Below are 21,019 nucleotides of genomic sequence, written 5' to 3'. Positions count from 1 at the left end.
ATCCCCAGAAGCTTTTTTTTTAAGGAAAAAAAAAACAAAACTCTACAAATACAGTGGCCCAGCACTCAATAGCATTATCCACCCAGCGATAGCCATGGTTGGATGGGCAAGAGCCCCTGAAAACGTGTATATTGATTTCAGGCAAAGTCACCACCTACGGTTCCGCAGAATCTGTCCGGGCAAGGATGGCAGGCGTAATAGCGCTCTTAATTAGACATATATGCAACACACAGTTCCATCTAAAATATGGCAACGTGCAGCACTCAACAGTATGTGACAAAACCTCACAAATATTGACATATATATATATATATATATATATATATAAACAATGCTGGTAAGGCGGCACTCGTGGGTTTTTGAAAAGTAAGAGTTAAAGACACTAGGTCTGGTCTTACTTTTCAAAAACCCACGAGTGCCGCCTTACCAGCATTGTTTACATCAAGGACATGTGAGTGGCCCCAGGAGGGCACCGGGGTACTTAATATTTTTGTGTTACGTAGCGGAGTGCCGGCATTAGCAATATATATATATATATATATATATATATAAATAAAAGTATATATATATATATATATATGTATGTGAGGTCTCAGAACCACCCTAGGTACACCAGTATCCGGGCAGATTGTAAAGAAAAGGGATAGATACACACTGACAGGATAGAGAATAAAGCACAGCCAGTCAGCACTAGCTTAAGTCATATACAATGCAGAAATATATATTATATACACATGAACATGACATATAATATACTGCAAAAAGTCGCTACATTCAACTGCCCAGATTCAGTGTCTGGGAAGGCTATAGCGCTGTGTACACTGACCTAATGGTGAGGTACGCAGGGGGACTGGACCAACTGTCATCCTGAGAGATTTCTGCTGCACCATAGAGATAAAATGGCCGCTGGAGACCTCAGAGGAAGCATGACCCACGGAGGAAGCTCAGCGAAGCCAGACAATAGACACTGAAAGGCGCGCTGAGCTGAGGGGAGGAGCTGCTACCACAGGGAAGGTTTCCTCCCCTGGCCAGCTATTAACCGCAGGGACGACGGCTCCCTGCTCCCCCCCTATGATAACGGTGACCGGCCGGGCACCAACTTAAACTGAGGTGCCTCTGGCTTGTGGGTGTGGTTATAGGGAGAGCGGACCCAGTGCATCCTGGGAGCTGAAAGCTTTAACTGTGTGGTGCCCGGATTTGGTTGCCATCCTATACCCCAAGGTCAACCCTATGGACCCCCTATGGACCCTGAAGTAGAAATGGTAGATGTGCTTTGTATCAGTTTGTAGCATTTTATACCCTTTCTAGGGAATATCTCTTTCAGCTTCACCAACATTTTGAGGAAAGAGAAAGGAAAATAGATTGGTATAATGTGTTTATAATAACACAAATTTATGCCACTTATAATCTGCACTTACAAAAAAAAAAAAAAAAAAAAGTGATATTGCAGCACGTACATTTTGCAGGAATGGGTATGTAATACCCAGTTGAGATGTCTCCTGTCATAATACCGACAGCAGCATCCCAATGGTCAGTATTCCGACAGGGGTCGGGTAAGTATACAAAGCCTCCCCCCTACTTCCCCTAACCCTCCCCACCCTGCACCCTAACCCTCCCCGTTAGTGCCTAAACCTAACCCTCCCCCCTTATTGCCTAACCCTAACTCCCTCTTAGTAATGCCTAACCCAAACCCCTTCCCCTCCCCTAGGGGTGCCTAACTCTAACCTCCCCCCCAAAAAACTAACCCTAATCCCGCTACACTGTCTAAACCTAACACTGCCACCCCCCCCCCCCCCCGCGGCTGACAGCTAAGACTCCCCGGACTCACCTCGTCCTTTGCCGGTCTGCTAACTACATCCCCATTTTGCACAGTGAGTCCCAAACACACCTACCACAAGATGGAGTAAGATATTACCGTAGTCAAAGATCTTTCTGAGAGGGACTCCAGATCTCAAGACAAGTACACAGATCCTTCTTCCAAATGGTGGTGGTGTGTAAGATCTTTCCTGCTTAATGTGTTTTGACTCAATTCATCTTTTTCAAAAGGAAGTGTGTCTAAGGAGCTGTATCTCCAATACAAGGGTACTAGGGATAAAACATAAAATAGTGCACTACCGTGTATCTTGCTATATTTCAATTTATTTAAAACTGCTCTCAAACAATAGATGTTTTCAAATATATCACAAATATACTTCACCACAGCAGGACAAATCTTCAAATCCATAGTTCACTCATTTATAGTCCCTTAAACTTCAGTCTATGGGGGGAATTCAATTGTTCCGCCGGCGGCTTTTTTTTTACGACGCTTGACAGAGCAATTCAATTGTTGCTCTGTCAGGGCGCGATAGCCGCTGGCGCCGACATTTCTGCACGCACTCAGGATGGTACGAGCAGAAGTGTGTCTGAAACACCCTTGTTAGGGGCGCTAACCGCAGATAGCGCGCCCTAACCGGGAATTAAGACGGGTTTAGCCATTTTAGATGGCTAACCCTCGTCTTTTAGGAGGCGAAGAGGGCAATAATTAATGAGCCCCCAGAACAATTGAATATCAAACTGGGCGCTCATTAATTATCACGCCCAAAAAAACATTTGAAACGCCCCCTATATTTTTTATATATAAGAATAAGAAGAAATCTGGAACTCACTGTATGGATGCAGCTTCACCCTATTGCCCTTCCGAATAAGGGAATGTCTCCTTGAATACATATGCAGCAGCAGTGTTGCACTCAGGGGTTATATTTACTAAAGTGAGGGTTTTTAGAAGTGGAGATGTTGCCCATAACAACCAATCAGATTCTACTTATAATTTATCTAGTACCTTCTAGAAGATAATAGCTAGAATCTAAATAGTTGCTACGGACAACATCTCCACTTTTAAAAACTTGCACTTTAGTAAATATACCCCAGGTTCTCAGAGAAATGAATACAATGTCTGATTGACATTTATGGCTTTTTTTTAGATCATAAAGCTGATAGTGCTTATTTATATACTCTTTAAAGTTTTACATCATATGTATACTGGTACCTCTTTGCCATTGATGATATGCAGACATGCACATTTGCAATTTTTACCATTATGTTTCAGTACAGCATTCTTTATACTTAATGTCTCTTAGGGCTCTATGGCAGGGATGAGGAACTTCAGGCTCGGGGGCCTATAAGGCCCGTAGAATCATTTGGTTTGGCCCTCAGAGCTTTTCATCTGGCTAGCAGGGTGCCTAGAATGGCACCCTGCAGCCAGAATCTATGCAGCAGTGCCACCTGGAGCGTCCTTAGGATGCTTTAGACGGTCACACTGCTGCCCTTACAGTTCCCTATAGCATCCTCAGGGTGCTCCGGGCATTGCTGTAATCATCGACAATTGTGGCCCCACCCCGTGTGATGTCACACGGAGGGGGCGTGGCCTGCACCGGGCCCACAAAGTTATATAAATATCAAAATGGCTCTCGGCAGTAAAAAGGTTCCCCACCCCTGCTCTATGGGTTCAATCCTATTTGGTGCGAATTGCGAGTTTGTTTCATGAATCTCGCAGACTTCGCACTAATGTACGCTCCCGAGAACTCTAAAATCCAATTAAAAATGCCTATTCGTGGCTCTCGCAGCGGAGGGGTGCGAATTGACTGCCAAATGAGATGTAAGAGAAGTGCATAAAAAAGTGGGGAGACCACTCTGGACCCCCCAAAATTGATAATTTCGTTAGTAGAACCGTATTGAAGACTGTTTGTGGGCATTAATAAGGTACTGTGGGTTTTTAAATGGTGTCAAATGGCTGATGTGTTTTTTTTTTTAAATGCAAAAAAATGATAAAAAGCAAACTTTTTTTCGTTTAATCTCAAACAAATGAAACAAAAAATGCAAAAAAAAGTAGGGAAAAAAGGTGATTTTGGGGTAATTTGAGGGCACCTTGAAAAATAAAAAAATAAAATGATAAAATAAACAATTATTATTCAACTAAATATATATTGAAATTAAATTTGGGGTGCCTAAGCGAAGTGAAAAGTTGATTTGGGGGTAATTTGAGGACTTTTTTTTTACCCCCCAAAAATGTCATGTAATTATTGGCCTAATTACGCTAATTGGAAACTTACAATTGCCTAATTAATCATTAGGGGGGTGTCCAAGGGGTTCAGCACATCGTCCTGACATTTTAACCTTAAAATAATAATGTTCCTTTCCATCTCAGTTGCGAATGGAAAAATGTGAATTCAGTCTCACTAGTTCAGCGTGAGCTGCTAATTAGATTGGATTCGCTGTGCGAATTCGAAGAGAAAATAGCAACTCGCACCTAATAGGATTGACCCCTATTTATCTTATCAATCATCATATGTCTGACTATTTATAGTTTGTACAGTAGTTTAGATTGCACCTTGTTTTTATTTGTATATTCAGATTGCCTGAAAGTGAGGGGTATGAGCGCACTCGGTGTGACGTCGTGTAGAGCGACGGGAATCGGTGTGCACTCTGAGGCTGAGTGTTCACAGGTGGTGGAGTGGAGCACCTAATTATATGTGTGTGCGTGTACAGCTTGAGAAAGGATCACAGTAGATCTGAAACGTCTAGTGTTTCCACTTTCAAACTGTCAGATTTCCTGATCTCTAACCTGTTTTATTCTTGCTCAAATTCCCTGTCAAGTTTTGTACTTAATTACTTTACAAAACAGAAAAGCTAACACAACTAACTACAAACAACAATTCAAAACTGCAAAGGAAATTCTATCCAACCAGGAAAAAAATTGGAAAACACTACACCTTAACATTGCAGATTTCCCTGCAAACAGTCTGCTGCAAACCAAGACAAAAACCCCACAAGTGTAAACACTGCTACAAGCAGGGAAAAAACAAAAACAAAGTGCACACACTGTATACATCACCTCTGCAACTAAATAAACCAATATGTTTATTGCAATCTCCAATGTGTGCATTACACACACCACGTGATCATGTCACTGAGATAGCTAGCTGTGATTCTGCCTGACAGATTCCGCACAGCTACGCCGCTTGGTGTGGATGCTGCACCTACTGTATCATTAATAACGAGATAGAAAATAGCTGCGGGCTGCGAATACGTCGCCATGCCTCTTTTGTTCCTCCGGTCACGCTATATTAATGGTGGTAGTGGATAGATCCCCCTTCAGTATTTGTACCCTACCATATTATATTTCCGCTGTCACTGTCTCGCCGTGTGGAAAGTTCTGCGAGGCTGAATGAGTGTCACGAGTGAGAGTGTCATGGCGGCGCCCAGTGGGAGCACATCCCTGTCAGCAGCAATGACCCCCGGTAGTGTGCCCCCGCCATCGCCGGCCGTCGGGGACGGCACTCTGCAGTACAGCCTGATCCTAGAGCACTTAGTTGGGGATAAGAGAAGACCCAAGGATGTGATCCCCGGGGGCATGGGGGGAATCCCCACACCCCTGAAATCCGAGGAGCATAAGATGATGGAGCGGGTGATGGAGAGTTGCGGCTTCAAGGCTGCCCTGGCGTGTGTAGGGGGTGAGTGTGCGCCAGGACTAGGGATGACATGAAGGGATCCGGACCAGGCAGCTGATCCATTTTCTCTCTGATTGCTGGGGATTAATTTTCTTGTACTGTTATCTGCCCCATAGTCATTGCTGCAGAAGGGGCTCTATGCTCCTGGCCCGGCGTTTGCCATGGTGCAATGTGCGGGAACCATGACCATGAGACATTATCAGACTGGTATTTGCCATAGGGATGGAGATTGTTGGTTGCTGACCATCACTTTGTTTTTCATACGCTGTTAGTGTTTTTACCATTCAATGGCATAATTTCAATGTTTGCCACCATCAAATGTTAATGATTCGATGGTGTTGTGATAGTAGCCTTTATTCTTTATTTTTTTTAGGATTCAGTGATGGAACATTGTGGAGACAGTGGGGGAGATGTACTAAGCTCTGGAAAGTGATAAACGACCAGCCACTCAGCTCCCAACTGTCATGTTACAGGCTGTGTTTGAAAAATGACAGTTGTGATTGAGTGGCTGGTGGTTTATCACTCTCCAGTTTATCACTTTTCAGAGCTTAGTACATCTGGCCGAAGGGGGGGGTCACACTGCTGCATCTGCCAGTAGACGGGTGTGAGGCATACTGGGAGTTGATGTCTGGTCATAACAACTACAACTCCCAGAGCTCCATGCGTACACACACATAGTGCCCCTCAGTCACACACTCTACATGTTAAGGGACCTGTGGGCACCAGCCATGATTGAACTGAACACTGAGTAGAATGTGAGGTCAGCGCCGGGATTCGGGTGCAGCTAACACACAGTCCCTGCTCCTGATCCTACCCCCCCTCCCCCAGTCTATCTCACTGCCGGGGTATTGCGCATAATTGTGCATGCTGAAAACATTGCAATGGAATACTTTTGATGTGATGGTTAGCTACCAACGCATTGCAACGTTCAATGGCAGAAGCTTCTCCCACTATTCAATGACAGGCTTCCATTATCCATCCCTGGTTTTCAATGGTGTAATGTGGGGGGAGCCATAAGTGAGATATTATCAGACTAGTATTTGTTATGGTGTAATGTGTGGAAGTCTCGAGTGAGACATTATTAGACTGGTATTTGCCATTGTGCAATGTGGTTGGAGCCAGTGACGTGCGGTGAGGTCAATGGCTGGGGAGGCACACATGGAGATGGGTTTGAATGTTGGGAGCCTGTCTCACCCCCTACTGACTGTAACTTTCTCCTCACTACACTAAGCTTCAGTGTCCATTGATGCTCCTATCTGCATCACTGTGTCTTCTCTTGCTGCTGATGACTGAGCTCCAATCTCTAAAACACTGCAGTGCACTTCCTGGTCACATGATGCATCCAAGGAGTCCATCAGTGCTCAAGGCTTGCCCCCCCATACTCAGAGGCATGCCTCTATTAGCTCTCTTTCTATGCAGCTTACAGCCTGTGGGATGGCCACACCCCCTGCTCTGCAAGCAGTGTCTGACTATACAGAAGCGAGGCTGAGCTGTTGCTGCCTCATTTCTCGTCTCCCTGCAGTCCCAGGGAGCTCCACAAAGCTGGTGAGTGTTAACTCTAAAAATGATTACAATAAACAAAGAAGAGGTTTTTAAGTTATATCTTCTTTGTATTATTGTAATAATTTTTATATAAAATCTCAGGAGTATGACAGGAGAGGCACTGACTCCCCTGCCTACCCTGAGTGCACGTCCCTGGTTGGAGCATACTTGTCGACTTTTTTAAGTTTTCCTCCCCGGGAGAAGCTAGAGGAGGAGAAGCAGGCGGGAGGTATTGGGGGCGGGGAAAGATATGTTGTGCCATTAAGCCCCACCCTCTCGCTGTAATTTGCCACAAACGCCGTCTGTTTAAAATTGCGTCATTATGCTGTTCCCTCTAATCATGGATCCGCCAATCCCCGGGAAGTGCCTACTCTTCCAGGGGTGCAAGGGGTTACCCGAAAAATCAGGAGTTTCCCGGGGGAATCTGTATGTAATGCCTCCTGTTAAAATATCGACAGAGGCATCCCGATGGTTGGTATCCCGACAGGGGTTGGGTAAGTATACTTACCCTCCCCCCTTCTCCCGCTAACCCTCCCTTCTTGTAGCCTAACCCTCCCCCCCTCCCCCCTTTCCGCCTAACCCCTGCCCCAGTGGTGCCTAACCCTAACCTTCCCCCCCCCAAAAAAAACCTAACGTCAACCCCGCTATGGTACTAAACCTACCCCTCCCCCCTGCGGCTAACAGCCAAGACACCCAGGACATACCTGGTTCAGGCTGGCGTCTGTGTTCCGGCATCAGGATTAAGTTAGGCGTTGGTATTTCGATGCCTATCTTAAGTCCTGTGTTTGACTGACTTCCAGAGTCGGGATTCAGACTGGCAGGCATGCCCTCTGCCAGTCTGCTATCTATATCCCGGTCCTGGGATGGTAGACAAGTATGGGTTGGAACCATGAGACATCATTAGACTGGTGCTTGCCATGGTGTGATGTGTGGGATCCTCGAGTGAGACATTATCAGACTATGGGCCTGATTCATTACGGATCGCTATTGCGATCGCAGCTCTGTAATCGCACGCAGGGATGCTGCAAAAATATGCTAATGAATGCAATCGCGTTTGGGTACCTCTGGGGTAGGCAATACTCAGATGGAAATGAGGCAAAAGAGTCCCTTGTGTTTGTACACATCTGTATAGAAGTGCAACTAGAATACCGTTAAACCTCTTACCTTCAGTTTTATATACTAGGTTTGAAAGAGCAGATTACTGTGGCAGTAACAAATATTTTCAAGGGTTGATGACCTGCAGGTGGTAGAGTAATTGAAATGAACAAAATGGGACGACTTGTTTCAAATGTATTGTAATTATATATAGTGGCCTCGTCCTGTCTTGTATACATTGCATGTAGAGTCTGTAGTGTTCATTCTAGCACCCCGCACCCGTCACAACCCATGCAGTTCCACTTTCCGGCCTGGAGTGTCACTCTTCGCCCTGGTGTCTCTAGCACACTCAGCTGATGCAACAAACAGGGTGTGGTTAGCAGACAGCATGCCGCTGGTCTGAATCCCGTCGATTGAAGCTGCCATGCACGGTCTTGGATGTTAGCTGCGTGGGGGGGGGGTGTTAGGTTTAGGCAGCATAGCGGGGTTAGCGTTAGTTTTTTTGGGAGGAGTTTAGGGTTAGGCACTCTTGGGTTTATGTTTCGGCACAAAGGGGGGAGACTTAGCTTTAGGCACTAACGGGGAGGGTTAGGCTACAAGAAGGGAGGGTTAGGGGGAGAGTAAGTATACTTACCAGACTCCCCGTTCGGGATGCCGCTGTCTGTACTTTGACAGGTGGCATCCCGACTGCCGGTATTACATACCCATTCCCAACAAACTGCTGAGATACAGACTAGAGCAGGGGTAGCCAACTCTGTCTTCAAGAGCTACTAACAGTTCACATTTTCCAGACCACCTAACTGGTGCACATATGTAGTCATTACTCACTAACACATTTTTAAAGATCCACAGGTGGAGTTAATTATTTCACTTGTGATTATGTGAAGAGATTAGGAAAACATGCACTGTTGGTAGCTCTTGAGGACAAGGGTTAGCTACCCCTGGACTAGAGTCTGCTAGAAGCTCCAGGGCAGAGAGCGACACCCCAGGCAGGAAAGAGGAACTGCACGGGTTGTGACATGTGCAGGGTGCTAGAATGAAGAGTTGGAATACATCTGATTGCAGCTCCCATGCAGCATAGAAATATATATACTTTAACTCACCAGACAGTACTTTTTTCCAAGGGGCGATTTCAATTGTTTTTACCACATATTTTTCTTTTGGGTGCCCAACGGAGCAATTCAAATGTTGCACTGTTCGGGCCCGAATAGCCGCGGCTACAGCCTCCCGAGCAGAAATGTGTGATAAGTTGGCACTTTGGGTGCCCAAAGTGTTACAGGTTTAGACGCTTTGCGCAGTGAAACCTGATGCTTCTGGGCATGCACACACTGTACTCGTGCCTTGAGGTACAATTGAATTGCTCTGATGGGCGTTCATTACATTTGGGTGTCCAAAACGCCCCCGAAGAGCCTTAAAAAAATATACACAACCAAGTGTGATTTGTTTTGTTTTTTTTCACTTGTAAAAGTGGGTAGGTTTTTGGTGGTCTTTTATTAAACCATCTAATATTTCAATGGGTATAATCCACCAAAAACTGAAACCTTCATTTTGGATGTTTTGGTAAATTACCTCTGGTCCTCTTTTTTTTTTTTTTTTATGTTGAGTATTTTGATTGATATAATGGTAGAGGGGACTTGACAATGACCAAACAGGAGGACCATAAGAACATTTCTATTTAATTATGCATACTATATCCACCCAGAATTGTGAGGTAATTGTTGCTTAAATTTTATATTTTCATTCTTTACTTCTTAAACTGTATTATTAAATTTTCAGAGCATCATGTCATAGGAGATAAATGTCAATGTTGCTTTAATTATGTATAATTTTCATTCATGCTAACTATAAAATGTCAATGCTGTTTTATTTAATTAATGTTTTCATTAACCGAATACAACATACTAAACATTAATCAAACATCAAAGAGACTATAATTGGTTTACGTCCCAACAGGTAGTTTAGAGCTTTTCATCTACTTAGATTACTCAAACATACAAAATGCTTTTGAAGTTTTTTACAGCTTTAATGCTAAGCTTTAGCCGTACTTAGTTTTAAATGTAATAGAATGTATTGTATTTGTTTTACTTCCAAGATTTTATAAACTGGCTACGTAGACTAATTTAATGATACGAGTTTGTATCCTTTTTAATTTTTAAATTTCAGTTTGTGTTTTTACATGTAGTACTTAGCATACATTGTGCTACTGCTGTGTGCATTCATCTACATGGGGATACCATGTAGAAATAAGAATAACAAATTACTATGAAGAGCACAAATCACATAGACCAATATCTAAAACAAGTCTAGTTGGGAAATTACTGCGCCAACACCATAATCATAATAATATAAAAAAAATAAAATATATATATATATATATATAATCCTTATACTGCGCTAATTCTTTAGTAACAGTAGTCGAGATATGAGAAAATTTAAAATCAAAATTATGTAGCTGCACCTTTCTCTTTATATCCCTGTTAGACAGATATAAAATAGATAAACACCAAAAAGAAGAGAAGGGGCGCTCAATCAGACCATAAAAATATGTATATATTATAAAACAGTCAATGATAGCTCTACAAACTGTGCACTTTAAATGTAGTATACACAATCGGAATGCTCCAATAATCAGTCTTTAGACACAAAGGGAGACAGTGGATTCCTCTCTTTTTCCAGATGTTTTGGAGATAAAATTCTGTCAATCTTTGAATATGATAAAATCTCTGTTTAGCCAGGATATATGTTCCTTCCTCCAAACGTGGCTGAAAGATACCCTCACACCAAAAAAACACCCAGACAAAGAGGGCCAATAGGCCACTATCAGTGGCCACTGCCACAACAATATAATAATAAGATATTTATTTAAAAAAAATTTCCATATGGATAAGCTTACGTCAATAATAAAATCATAGAACAGATGAACCCAACACATTTCGTCCCTAAGACGGGACTTCATCAGGGATATATCATCATGTGACTGAATCTACAGTCCTAACGTTAACCAACGTAGCCACAGCACAGTACTCGGCTACTGGGGCATGTGATGATTAAGTACACTTTGATTTTAGACACACTTGACCAGTGGATCTAAAAGCTATGTAGCATAAAAGTCCTTTAGAATGCTGCTGGTGCCACTTGCAGCTTGCTGAGCTGACACTAGCTAAAGGAAAAATGGAGCACTCCTGGCGTAATAAATGGACTCTCAGACAGCATGCAGAAAGACAACATTTCAGTGCCGTTTATTGTGGCACTTTTGTCAGGCTTGTATATGTGTTTAGTGTTTTAAACAAACACACATTCTGCATGATTTTTGGCAGTTTTTTTTCTAGGCTCTAGTTTTAAAAATTGTCATTGGTGCATCGTCACAGCATGGATGTGAGTGATATACTGCTGCCAAGCTGATGTGTTCCCTGTTAGGAGCAGTCATGGTTGATGAAATGACTTGTTTTCTTTGATATTGGAGAACAGTGAAGAAATTAGCATACAATTTCCAATGCAGTGCAATGTGCTATGCCAATAAAACACAAAACATTTCCCTCTGCAAACACCTCTGTAGCACTGTGCTGCTTTTGCACTGCCTGAGAAGCAGGTCGGAGCTTTCTTCTGGTGAACTTCAGCACAAATACCATAACAATATTAAAAGTAAAGTGCTGTTTGTTCGGAATCTGTTTGATTCCCGGCAGCGCCTGGCCGACAGCAGCAGAGTTCCCGGCAGCGGAAGCCCGACAGCGCTGGAAATCCCGATCGTCGCTAAGGTAAGTATATACTAACCTAACCCTCCTTAGGGGTGCCTAACCTCCCCCCCCAAGTGCCTAACCTTAATCCCCCCTTCCCCGCTGACTAAACCTAAGTCCCCCCTGTGGGTGCCTAACCCTAACCCTCCCTAGCCTAACCCTTCCGGGGGGGTTGCCTAACCCAAAGTCCCTCCCCGGGTGCCCTAAACCTAACCCTCCCCCACCCCCCTGCGGCTGTACGCTCGCGGCACCCGGCATCACCGATCGGGATGCCGGGCACCTGTCTCCCGGCGTCGGGGAAATGTCAGGCGTCTACATCTAGACGCCCGGCATCTCACCCTCGCCGGGATATGACAGTAGGGAAGCCGGCTGCCAGTATTAAGGCAGCTGGTTTCCCGATTGTATACCATTTGTTCTGTTTGAAGCGCTTCAAAGGTTCACAAAACCAGAACAGAAACACACACATTAGTTTATATTTTTTCCACAGTTAAAAAAACAAAACATGCCCAGCTTCAGGTTTGCAGCTTGTCACAGTTGTTTTTAGAATGTTTTGTTTATAATGCTAGGTTTTAATGGATAGTGTTTGTTTTGTCTGAAAGCAAACACCCCATTGTTGTGTAGGCATATTTTTGTTGTACAACCTTTCTTGCATTCTTTATGTATTATCGCTAATTTATAGATAGTTACAAATGACTAGATATATTGCACAGTGCACCTCATACCAATTTTATGAATGAATCCATTTAAACTACCCAGATGTTGAATGACTGCATCACTACAAGTTGCCATGTTTTTGAATAGATTTAGTGTCTTAGAGGCTTTCTTATGTATACAAAATGTTCTACAGGCAGAAAATATACACATTATTCTGTAATTATGCTTCTTGTGGTAAGTTACTGTTTTTGAGATCTGCCATACACTCTAAATTATTCTCTGCTGTTTCCCTTAGGTTTTGTCCTCGGTGGAGCGTTTGGTGTGTTTACTGCTGGCATCGACACAAATGTAGGTTTTGATCCTAAAGATCCTTATCGCACTCCTACTGCCAGAGAAGTGTTGAAAGATATGGGTCAGAGAGGAATGTCCTATGCCAAGAACTTTGCCATTGTGGGTGCAATGTTCTCCTGCACAGAATGTCTAGTGGAGTCAGTAAGTATAATGCATACATGTAATGTGGGTTAATTCATGCATTCTAGTTTTTATACATTTTGATCAGGAATCGGAACCGTACCATTTTGCCTGAATAGCAGCTAAAATAATACGATCAGATACACAAACAATTAAACAATAATAAGCAAAGAGAAATATTCCCTATACATTTTCCAGATCAATAGTCATCGCTCCTATGTAGTAGATACTACTCTAGGTGTAACGAAGCTGGCAAAGTGCTAGCTAACAAATGTAGGGGGGGAATTCAACTGAATGTGATGTTGTTTAGTGCTGGGAATGAGTGGCCGGAGCTATTCAGTTGTCCGCATCGCGCCCAGAGCTTAAATCTGGAGATGAAGTTTACAAAGCATTATTCCAGGGTTGTAATCGTGGTAAACTACATTTTCTGACTTGTGCCAGGCACGATGCTGTTAGCGCACGTGGTAAAACCTCAGTTAGCATTGCAGCACTAGTTTATTCAGATATCTGCTCACACCTCAGGAGGATGCCAGCAGAAGGTTAACAGCGTGGCCAGTTGAATAGCTCAGGGAACTCTTTCCTGGCGTTATTCAACATCGCATTCAATTGAATCCCCCCTTAAATACATGAATGCAATATCACACATCTGTCATCTACAACCAAGTAGGACGCAATGAAACCAGCACCACTACAAAAGATGGCTTCTCTGATTTTCCCAGATGCAGGCTATATAACCCCAATAGAGGTGGATTTACCCACCTGACCACTTAAGGACAGATTGAGTCTCTTCTAGAACCATTGACCCTACTAAAATCTATAAACTGTAGACTCCCTCAACATGCCATATTCTAAAGAATAAATCTTAAAGGCTATTCAAACTCCTTTGCTATAAGGAGTTTGTCCTTACTAAGGTATTCAGTATAGGATGCTCTAGCATAGCTTTTGATCCGGAGATGTTAGACCAAATAGTTATTATACAGAAGCTGTGTAAAGATCCCGAAAATATGTTTGTTACTAATGGGGAAAAAATATAACCATTGCATTTTTTTTTTTCGGTACATTGTATACTTTAAGGGCACATTTTCACCTTTACATATCCATTTATTTATTTTATTACCGTCACCGTTGGTTGGAGAAGTCTCCAGCACATTACCCACCTCTGTCAGTTGCACGTAGATGGGTCTTTTCAAGTAAAATAACAACAGCTTTAAGTCTTAAAATAATGTGAAGGTTCCTTTGTCGTACTGTTATTTTTAGCAAGTAATTGCCATACTGAGTGGGGGAACAACGTGAACCCAGCCATCGGTTGTCTATAGAATTTGTGCCATTCTGTGTTCAGTCTCACAGCTTGACACAAAGCTCTGCTGCCTACACACAGAGGACATTTATATGTTCCACTGCCACAGCTTTGTTTTATTTATATTGAATTTGATATCATTTGTTGAAGGAATATTGTAGAGAAAATGTGTATCCCAATTGCTGAGGTTTTCTGTAAACATTGGGTGAATTGTTTGCCATGCAACTTAGCCTGGGGTTACTTTGCTAGGTGTAGGGTTAACATTAAATAAGAACTCCACCTATACCAAATAGCTGTAAAGTCTCTGCAACATACTAGCAGAATAGCGGGATCTCCAACACTGGAGCCTACTACTAACCGACTTAGGGCCGTATTCAATTAGCGGTGAAAAGCCGTAATCTGCAAAAAAGTATCGCGGATGACGTAATTTCGCCAGGCGGAAACTTTTCGTCGTATTCAATTGCAAAGACTTTTCGCGTACGCGGAAAGTCAATGCAATGTAATAGGCAAAAAAGTTTTGCCTATGACTAGCAGGTGTAAAAAAATGCATGGTTGCGGTTTTGGGGTGCAAAGGTGCTACTTATTTTCATGAAAAAATACTGCTTAATGCTATTCTTCACCACTTGTTCAAAAACACTATATAGAGGCACTTGAAAGCACTTAAGTACCCCAAATAGCTTCAGGAGGGCTATTCGGGGACACCTATACTGATCCTCAATGTTAGTGCATCTTTTGTGGGGTGTTAGGCTGATTTCCCCATCTTTGACAGCACTTTTCGCCTGTTTGAGTTTCGATGGGATGTGTTTTTTCGCGTCCTTTGGAATTGAATACGGCGAATAGCGGGGGCGCGCACAAAGTTTTTCGTGTACAAAACACACGAAGTAGGCAAAGTATTGCGGGTGCGAAACTAATTGAATACGACCCTTAGGTGGAGAGCGCAGGTGATTGGAAAACTCTGCCAGTAGAGTGACTTGCTATGAAAGCTTGTGAGATGGGAGTGTTTAGGGTACGGATATCAACATTAGGCCGGTGATTACCGGTTTGTGTATTCTACGGGGAGGCGGAAACTTCAGTAACCAGAATTTCAAATGGAACATGGAGCTGTGATTTTAATAGTTTAAAAGTACATTAGTTGGTGTTTCAGTGAGAATGAACAGGTTTATGTACAGGGGGGTAGTTGGTAGGGTTTTGTATGTGTTGTCGACGGTAGAATTGCAAACGCAGTAGTCCTTTTTTTTTTTTTTTTTTTTTCTTAAAGCATTTTAATCGTGTTGGCAGTATAGCTTTAAACATTTTGACTGTTGACCGCATAACTGTCAATGATCTAACTCACCTCCCGTTTCCGGGTGGCAGCATTGTCAATATACTCTTCTTGCAAATGCCTAATAGTAAGTGTCCTGCATTTGAATTTTAAGTGTATCTGTGTTCAACATAATTTATTTGTCTCATTACAGATAACTTCTCTTTTAACTGTGGTTTATATCTATTTTAGTATCGAGGAAAATCAGACTGGAAGAACAGTGTGATAAGTGGATGTATTACAGGGGGTGCTATTGGCTTCAGAGGTGAATGATTTATTATCTGTCATAGAAGTAGCTTATAGTTCTAATAGAATGTCTGGAAGAATAGGGTGTATGCTGGTGTTGGCCTCCTGAAAACACAATTTGCGCTTAGGTTGGAAGTGAGAGAATATAGTCATCACCTAAAACTGGCTCCATACTCTGTGACGACCAATGGGATTAACTGACTATGTAAAATTCAGCGAGGCCATACACATAGATTGTAGATTATTTCAGTGGTGCAATGGCTATAGAAATATTCACCACCTTTTGGCCTCCTTTGGTTTATGGTTCAATACAAAATCCTCAAAGCATTAGGATGCATAAAAGATCATAATCTGTTATGGGGCATTTCGTTCCCCACCTGCTTTCCCTTTTTAATGATGTTCTACATGGGGCTCCTTCCCTACGGATATGCTTGAGGGTAGAATCGTTGTGATACCTAAGGAGGGTAAGGACCCGCACAATTGTGCTAGTTAAAATCTGTGCCAAAATTTTAGCTAACAGACTCAACCAGGTCCTTCCCTCCTTGGTCCACTATGATCAGGTGGGCTTTGTGCCAGTAAGTCAAGCTCGAGATAATACCCGTAGAACCATAGACCTAATTCATATCATGAACTCTAGGAGATCCCCGGCTGTAATTCTTTCTCTCGATGCTGAAAAAGCATTCAATAGGATCTCCTGGAGCTTTATGTCCCAAACCCTGCGATCATTTGGGATATCGGGAGACTTCCTGACTGGTGTCCATGGCCCTTTACTCTAACCCTTCCGCTACAGTCTCCATTAATGGCGTCCCATCCGACCGTTTCGCTATCTCAAATGGCACCAGGCAGGGCTGCCCCTTGTCCCCTTTGATCTTTGCCCTTGTGATAGAACCTCTGGCATCCTTAATCCGACTGAACCCTAATATCCATGGAGTGCAGGTTGGGAATACTTCTTCCAAGGTCGCCCTTTTCGCTGACGATATTTTGCTCACGCTCACTCAACCTCTGATTTCTTTATCCAACCTTTATCCCCTACTAAACCGCTATAGTATACTCTCTGGGTATAAGATTAATGATTCTAAATCGGAGGTCATGCTTCATATTCCTCATCGAGACGCTTTGGCCATTAAATCCTCTTACAATTTTAAATGGCAACATAGGAAAATCAAATATCTTGGGATCTTCCTGACATCCCGTTACGAATTATATCCGGAGAACTTTCCACAGCTTTTTATAAAACTTCAAGCAGTTCTGGCCTCCTGGAAAGGGCTTATACTCTCATGGCTGGCAGGATTATAGCAGTCAAGATGAATGTTCTCCCTAAATGGCTCTACCTTTTCCAAACCCTCCCGGTGGCAGTTCCCCTTACTCTCCTTCACAATATTCAGAAATGTATTAACCGGTTTATTTGGAAGGGCAAACCCCCTCGGTTATCTTTGACTATTCTAAAAAAAAAAAACCTATTTCCAAGGGGGGTAGAGGACTCCCTGATTTTAAACTCTACTACCTAGCCTCACATTTTTCTCAAATTGTTTCCTCCTACTCCCCCCAAGGAGCGACCTCCTGGCTTGATATTGAACCCAATTATATCAAATCCCCAGACCTATCCTCCCTGTGGGGCCTACAGAAGAAACATCGTCCTCCCTCCTCCAACCTTCCACCAACAATTAAATTCCTTTTACGGATATGGGCTTTATACTAATTTAAATTTGCTATCCCCACCCCTATATCTCCTCTTACACCCATATGGCATAACACTAATTTTCCCCCAGGTTTGCATGTGGCCCGCATGAAGTCGTGGCTACAGGCGTCCTTAAAATCCCTGCTGATTTTAGTTCACAGGGGCTTTGCTTCTCAGACCTACAAGTACAGTGTCCAGCCCAACCCCTAAAGCCCTTTGAATATTTCCAAATACGGCACTTTTTAGGTTCTCTACCACAAGCCCTGCTTCTTCGCGACCTCATCCCCTTTGAACGGCTCTGTAAACATTGCCCCATATCTAAGGGAATGATCTCTCAAATTTACAATATACTCGTCAATGTGGTTCTCCCCACTAATAATCCCCATGAATCCTCCTGGGAAGTAGACCTTGGCCCCCCACCTAAAGAGGGAGGCTTGGGACGACATGAAACTGGCAATTGCTAAAACCTCTATCTCTACTCGCCTTAAAGAAACTTCTTATAAATTATACTACCGCTGGTATTATATACCCCAGTACGGCTCTCCCATATGTATCCCTCTGCTTCAGCCCTCTGTTGGAAAAATTGTGGCCTTTGGGGTACCCTAGCCCATATCTGGTGGACCTGCCAGCCCTCGAACCCTTTTGGACCTTGGTCCATACTCTTGTGAATAATATATATTTGACAACTCGATTACGAAGGACCCATGGACCTTCCTTTTAAGTTTTCCCCCTCCTGATTTTAATAAGCGCTTTGTTAAATTGTTATCCCATATTTTAGTTGCTGCCAGGAGTTTGATTGCTCGCAAATGGAAAAACCCTCTTCCACCATCCCTCTCTGCCGTAAAGTTGCAAAACAGACATATAGCGGAGATGGAAAATATCACTTACTATCTTCATGATAGAGGTCATATGTTCCCTCAAGTGTGGGCTCCATGGCTCTTATATGATGGCACCGCTCCACCTTTGATCTCCACACTTGCTACTCATGCGCATTGGATGGCTCTGCTCTAACCTCTAAGTGGCAAACTCCTCTAACTAGCTAAATACTTTTCTTGTTCTTCGAGAGGCACTTTCTTCTTCTAATGCTTTCTGTCCCATATCTGGTATTCTTTACGATACCTTATTTCTCTTGGTAGTCCTGAATTTGAGGCGACAGTAGCACCGTCTGTGTCTTTATTCAAATACTGCTAAAAGCCCTTCCCTGGTGTACAGCCGTGCATCTGAATGTGCAAGGACTGAGATGCCCACTGTCAGTGTCTTTAGACACTACCATCAATCTCACCATTGAAAACTGCACCAGCCCTTTGCTAGACGCAGATTGCCTGTCACAGTATGGCCTCCCATACGTCTATACTCGCCACCTTGCGTCCAGACTTCCATAAAGCCAGTATGTTTGTTTTTCCTAAACCAGGAAAAGATCCCTGTTGTATAGCAGTTACTGTTTTATATAATTTATATCCCAATAATCTGCAATGTACAGGTGAACAGTTGTAATTACATTTTGGATCTGATTCATCCTGACAAAAAGGATTCATGGCCGAATAAGCATGACAGATAAAATATTATATAACCTCCAGCTTTTACATCATGTCCATCTATAACAGACTCTCTTTATGCTTATAGTGGTGGATGCAGAAAAAAACCATTTGACACTGTAGGTTTGTAAATGCAGTTTTATCCTAGTTTGGGTTTCCAAAGGAATTATTTCAAGCAGTGACGGTTCTCCCTATAGGGGTACGATGCCATTATTTTTATTTCTGCTGGCACAAGGCAATATGATTGCCCTCCCTATATGGGTCTGAAGTTATACTTTTTCATTCTTTCTTGCACAAGGCACGAAAACCTATGTGAAAATTGCCCCACCTATATACTTGTAATTCATAGTAGAATAAGGCTAGGTTACATATGTGGTTTTTTTTTTTTCTTTAATTGACCTTGCAATCACTAATGTTGTATGTAAATTTATTTTAAATCTGTGAGATGTACTTGCCCAGTTATTATTCACTGATCACAGGACATGTTGAGTGATTTTGGGTGGGATATGCTCTTTGAAATAGAAGACGGAAGGAAGGTGATTATTTTTCCTCTTCAGCCTATATTGAATTTATCTAATAACCTCTAATTATGTTACATCTAGAAAATCTACTGAGATTATTATAAAACTACTGAAAATATTGCCAGGAGTGCTAATAATTGTAATATATAAAATCCAGTAATATAAATGAGAGGTTAAATGTATCCTAATTTATATTATGAGCAAACAAGTTATTACCCTGCCTGGAATTAAGATGCTTTCCTTTATAGCCAGTGTCATTTATATGCAGTTTAATTCCCTTATACACCCTGATACCAGAGGTATCGAACATTAGAGATAATAACCCAACTGAGGATGCTGTTAAGAATGGGCAGAATACATCACACCTATATTCCTGGATGTCTGTACATAAAACAGGTCTGAAGTTGGAAATAATGTGATTTGTATTTGTGTTTTTACAGCTGGCCTCAAAGCTGGAACTCTTGGTTGCGGAGGATTTGCTGCTTTCTCTGCTGTCATAGACTATTACCTGCGGTAGCAGCTCTTTGCTGCCAGGTGGCGCTGCCTCTCCATGGACATTTTATGGAATAGAAATGTTTTTCTTGACCAATGAAGAACTCTACAGCTGCTCAGATGAAGTGCTGACATATTTTCCATGAAATATTAACGATTAACTTGGATGTGGACACAATTATAACCTTTGTAATTATGATTGTTTTTGTCTAACTTGTTTAACTTGTAAAATCCATGCAATAATATTACTTTACAAAAAGATCTATTTATTCATTTCTGCAAATTCCTTCTACAGTACAACTCGTAACAGTTGGTGCAGAAAGAACCCAGGTATAAAGATCACTTCACACAAACTTTTTGTTTAGTTCTGTTTTTTTTTTTTTTTTTTATTCCTGTAACGATGCAAGTTGTTAAAATAAAAAATAAATAAAATAAAATTTCCAGGTCAACCCTGTCTTGCATTTTTTTTCTTGCATTAGATCTATATACATACTATATTCGTGCTCTGGTGCTACTTTATTTAAAGCAGTCTATGCACTTCCTCAGGGGCTAACCAGTATCTAGAAACTATTCCTAACACACTGTACTCCAATGGTGTACTCAGGCTCAGTATAAATATGCACATTTTGGCATGTAGAAGTTGTAGATATGCTAAAGTTTCTTAAGAAGTTATCTAAAAGAATGTGTTATTCATTTTTGACCTCCTTACTTCACATTTAGGGAACGTATGAGATGCCATTCAGACATGAGATTGAATGGGTTGTGCGATGTACACACAGTTTCACCTCCCATGTAATCCTGTGTGTGTAATCTGCTCACTTCTGACTGGTAGGTGGATGTAGAGGATACTTGTTTGCAGGACCCAGCTCTCTAGAGCAAACGCTTTGAGGAAGCATCCATGAACAAGGGCACTGAATAGTTTGGCTGTGACTTGGTGGAATGCCAAAAGACAAATTCAAATTAGGGGC

At 42.4% G+C, this 21,019-nt stretch overlaps 1 protein-coding gene across 1 annotated transcript; it reads left to right on the top strand.

The window, feature by feature from the left end:
- The first annotated feature begins 4,986 nt into the window (after positions 1 to 4,986).
- TIMM22 (translocase of inner mitochondrial membrane 22) lies at positions 4,987 to 20,505 on the top strand. The gene is made up of 4 exons (XM_088453667.1): positions 4,987 to 5,489; positions 12,807 to 13,003; positions 15,772 to 15,844; positions 20,000 to 20,505. Exons 1-4 carry the CDS (start codon positions 5,204 to 5,206, stop codon positions 20,074 to 20,076), a joined length of 633 nt encoding a protein of 210 aa, XP_088309793.1. The 5' UTR covers positions 4,987 to 5,203; the 3' UTR covers positions 20,077 to 20,505.
- Positions 20,506 to 21,019: the final 514 nt, after the last annotated feature.

The sequence above is a fragment of the Taudactylus pleione genome, unplaced genomic scaffold (assembly GCF_031769625.1).
Source record: "Taudactylus pleione unplaced genomic scaffold, aTauple2 ptg000585l, whole genome shotgun sequence".
NCBI lineage: Eukaryota > Metazoa > Chordata > Amphibia > Anura > Myobatrachidae > Taudactylus > Taudactylus pleione.
Note: the sequence above shows the minus strand (reverse complement) of the source record. Positions and strands in the feature narration are given on the sequence as shown.